Here is a 4,931-nt window from a genome sequence, read left to right on the forward strand (position 1 = left end):
ATAATGAGAAGCGCATAGTAAGTAGTGTTAAACAGACGCTTCCAAATAGTAGAAATATATTCAAATGTTATGATTTGTTTTATTTGTTTAAATAGTGTTACTAATGGTCAGATATCATAAATTATATATCAATGAAAAGGTTATTAAGTCTAGTTTTCAAAAAGCGTTAATATTTGTTTAAATATTGTAACAGTTTGGGGAAAAACCTATTATATATGTTAAATAAATTTTTATGAAATTTTCAAAAAATTTTAGCTTAAATTAATTATTATATGCTTCATTCATATGGGGACTCAATGTCTGAACTTTTTTCTCCAAAATGTTTAGATATATTACAAAGTTTAAACTGATTCTATTTGTTTCCCGGAATTTTGTATTTAATTCATATGGGAGGCGCAATTCTTTGAAAGTTCACATAATTCTTCAATTAAAATTTTTAGCTCTTATAGTTTCTCATAGGTGTCCAAGCCCCCCATGATGAAAGTTCGCTTTTTTTCTCCAAAATAATCAGATGAATATTAAAGTATTTGGAGCAAAAATCGAAAAATTTTGTTCTATTAGTTTCCCAGATAAACGAAATTTTGTTTTTTTTTCTATATGGTAGGTAGTTCGCCAATTTATTTCCCATAATGTTTACATGTATGTTAAAGTTACTCGTGCAAATTTTTAAGATTCTAACTGTAATAGTTCCCAAGATTAACGAATTTTTGTAATTAATTTAAATGAGATGTGACACGCCCCCTTATGCTTCACTTTTAGTCCTAAATAATCATATTGACATTAAAGTGGCTCCGATAAAATTTGAGGACTCTAACTGTTATATAATCTGAAATATACTGATTTAATAGTTTCTTAATATGGGCGTGGCATCTTGCCCACTTTAAATTTCAAAACAAAAAGTAGCCTATTGTTCCTTTCAGGTATAGGGAAACACACAGTTAAAATTGCAAGAAGATTGGTTTAGTAGTTTAACCTCCTATAAGGTACAAACAAATAAACAATATAGAAGATTATCATTTGAAGTATTTCCTGAATTTATTGTGATAATATTACAATTCAATTTCAATATGAAACTATCTGTAATACTAACTTCAAAAGTATCAGCTATATAAATTTGAAATTATTCTAAAAAAATCTTTAAAATGTTTTACAAAAGGTTTATAAGTCTACTTGCGTCACTAAATTGTGTATGTTAATATCGCTGTAAATAATTAAATATAGTAATCATAGATTTTGAAATTAATTGATAAAAATTCATTCATAAGTCTTATAATATGCAATCGTTAAAAATGCACTTCATGATTTCTTTTGTCTCAAAATTATTACAGCGAATTCAAATAACAGTGTAATATTGAGCTGTGACGAATTGTCTATACCCTGCACCCTCTTTCTTTTTTTGGTTCCGCTTAAGTACTCGAGCTAAACTCTTACCATTGCGGCTTCTACATAACTACATACTTTCTACATAAATAACAAAAAATCGCATTCCATCTACGTGATTACAAACACGCATATGGGATGGTCTCCGTTGAGTCGGCAATAGCACCTAGTGGTTTATTCAGTAGAGGAATTGTTCGAATTTGTAGAGTAGAGAATTTTTTCTTACTCACATAGAATACACTGTGTTAAATTTGACATGAACAGAGTAAACACTGTATTACCATTTAACCCAGCACACCATAACTTTGGCCTACGTTATACCGGTTCCCGATATTATGTAGTTCTCCGGTTCCACCAAATGTCAAATCATTCCAAACATTACAATCGCACCAAAATGGGGTCCTTCATCAAGGTAATATGCTACTGGGGGGGGGGTTTTGATGGTAGATAATGTTAAATCACATTTTATTCGTATGGTTGGCCACTCCTGACTACAATTGTTAAAAATTGTTTTTTAATGTGAAAAATCAATTAGAATCCCTAATATATTTGCTTTATGGGATCAGAAAATAACAAACTCTATAATAAACATGCTTATACCGATTTAACAAAGGTGGAGGGTGTTGTTATTCAAACGTGTTGATGTTTAGAAATAATTCATCGGGTGATATTTTTATCATTATTTTTTCGATTTAATTTAATAAATAATTTAATTCTAAGAAATATAATTAAGCATTTGTTGTTGCTAATCAAATTGTACTTCACACAATAACAAGAAAAGTTAAAAATAAATTCAAACAAAATAATTATGAATGAATAATTGAATTGATGTAAGACAGGTGCGTAGTTTAAAGATTTTTATGGGGGAAAGTACTTTTCTATATCCTGCCTTGAAAATGTTCATGAATAGTCGCTGAGGCGTAGTCCGTCAGTTTTTTCATGAAGACTTGTAGTTAGTTAGTTGGTTTGTTAGTTAATGAGGTAGTTACTTAGTCAATTAGTTAGTTAGTAGTTAGTTAGTTAGTTAGTTAGCTAGACAGTTAGTTAGTTAGTTATATAGTCGCTGAGGCGTAATAGGTTAGTTTCTTCATAAAGACTTGTAGTTAGTTGGTTGGTTAGTTAGGTAGTTAGTCAGTTAATTAGTTAGTTAGTAGTCTGTAGGTAGTAGTTAGTAAGTTAGTTAGTTAGTTTGTTAGTTAATTAGTTAGGTAGTTAGATAGTCAGTCAGTTAATTAGTTAGTTAGTAGTTTGTAGGTAGTAGTTAGTAAGTTAGTTTGTTTGTTAGTTAAATAGTTAGTTATTTAGTCAGTCAGTCAGTCAGTCAGTCAGTCAGTTAGTTAGTTAGTTAGTTAGTTAGTTCGTTAGTTAGGAGAAATGCACCTCTTCCTCATGTGGGAATCGAACCCACCACCATTGGTTCACCAGAATCCGAATCTGACCAACGATTTCATCCATTACCATTGGGTTTCGTAAAACTTATATTTTATATATGAAAATGTTCCAATCGACTCAAAATCACTTTCTGATTCAACTTAACGACGTCTGTCCATCCGCCAGCATCTACAGCAGATTTTTTCGTTTTTGTTCTTTTTTTAATAAATTTATCAAATCGAGACTTAACTCTACTCGATGTCTATTATTATCAAAATATGTAAGTTGGAAATAATAAAACAAGGTCGAAACGTTCATAATAAATTGACAAATGATAGAAAACTAAATTTGTATCTACTACGACTGGTATAGATACAGATACATACTAGTTCATACCTAGAATGAATTTTGTAGTAAATATTATGAATCAAACACAACTTTTTCCATCAAACAAAGAAGTTACTACTAAGAACTTAAAAATCGCAATAAATTATACAATTAAAATGCAATTTACAACTATTAAATGAATCATCATTTCATTAATTCTCACTGTTACCTAAATTGTCTGACATAGTAAGGCCCTAAATTTTAGAGATAAGATAACATCAATATGCAATACCCACTACCTAGCTACGTTACTGGCTAAAACATAGGTATTATCAAGATAATATTAAAATTGTTTGATAAGAAAGTGTTGAAGAAAAAACAAATGTTTCAAACAAATAATCAAACACACATGTTTATTTTAGTAAACAAATGTTATAGTTTTAGGTCTTAAATTTATAAAAAATTTAAACTCTTTACAAATAAAATGCTGTGACTCAGAATTTTATAATGTATGCGAATAAAAAATTATTGTATTTGTAATAAGTTATTTATTATCAAACTGTTATCAGTGATAAAATTAAATAAATAAAAATATAAAAAAAAATGCTAGATTTTGTATATTTAAATATATAAAAGGTGGAAAAATTTACTTAATTCGGAAGTGATAATTATACGAAAAGCAACTATGAAAGTTGCATATGGTGTTTTAGCCATAATTTTGCTGGCGTTCAGCAATAATTTTGTAAGTTTTCTTAAATAGATATATCTTGTTAAAAGGAATAAAATTATTAATTTTGAAAATGAATTTTGTAAATAGACCTCTGGTTATGTGGTATTGCCAAATGAGAACTTAAACGAAGATTTAGTTCAAACAATTGAAGCCTGGAATTTATTATTTGATGCCATTTTTAAAAATAACGATGTAGAGCAACATTTTCAATTACCCGCAGATGCTCCCATTAACTTGGAAAATTTCCAATGTTTCTTGAATTACAAACTAAGAAATATGGAGGTATTAACCCAAGTTGGCCAAGAAATTAGACAATGTGTAGATGTTTCCATTAGGGATTTACAACATTATTTCAAACGTCACTCCTTTAAGCGTTTGAGAAAACATTTGTCACATGATATTGTTCGTTGCAAGACTAAGACTGACGATGATGATTCCTATTTGGATTGTTTTGTCGATGTTGTAAGTAAACAATCGCAAGTGTTTTTCCTAAAACAATTATTAATAATTTTTCCAAAATTTTAGGTTCTTAAAAGTTTTAAAAACTTTAACGAGGAAAATCAACATGTTGACAAAGAAACGAAAAAGTGTGTTCGTTTCGAACTGACAAAGTTGTCTAATGAATTAATTGCTGTAAACGAGAAACTACAAACTTGTTTGGCGGATAACTCTTATCCTCCTTCAGTTGTGAATTCTACAGCTGCTCCTCAGTTGAATACTACTTTGAATCCTTGGCAAAATGGCACCTGGAATCCTTGGCAGAATTCTACCTGGGCTCCTTGGCAAAATTCTACTTGGAACCCAATTGCTAATAGCACTTGGAGTCCTTGGCCAAATACGACATGGAATCCTCGGCCTAATACCACATGGAGTCCCTGGCCAAATTCAACCTGGAATCCATGGCCCAATACAACATGGAATCCTTGGCCTAATACGACATGGAGTCCCTGGCCCAATAGCACATGGAATCCCTGGCCTAATACAACATGGAGTCCTTGGCCTAATTCCACCTGGAATCCTTGGGAAAATAGTACAGCTATACCACCAACAGTAAATACAACATTGAGTCCTTGGCCCAATAGTACATGGAATCCCTGGCCGAATACAACATGGAGTCCTTGGC

The 4,931-nt window shown here is 30.7% G+C and overlaps 1 protein-coding gene across 1 annotated transcript; it reads left to right on the top strand.

Moving 5' to 3' along the window:
* Positions 1 to 3,733: 3,733 nt before the first annotated feature.
* Positions 3,734 to 4,927, top strand: LOC111686733 (the record flags this gene model as incomplete). Its single annotated transcript, XM_023449113.2, has 3 exons — positions 3,734 to 3,820; positions 3,896 to 4,270; positions 4,334 to 4,927. Coding segments are annotated over exons 1-3 (1,026 nt in total), but the record flags the coding sequence as incomplete, so codon positions are not given.
* Between the last annotated feature and the right edge of the window lie 4 nt (positions 4,928 to 4,931).

Source organism: Lucilia cuprina, unplaced genomic scaffold (genome assembly GCF_022045245.1).
Source record: "Lucilia cuprina isolate Lc7/37 unplaced genomic scaffold, ASM2204524v1 Scaffold_2565, whole genome shotgun sequence".
NCBI lineage: Eukaryota > Metazoa > Arthropoda > Insecta > Diptera > Calliphoridae > Lucilia > Lucilia cuprina.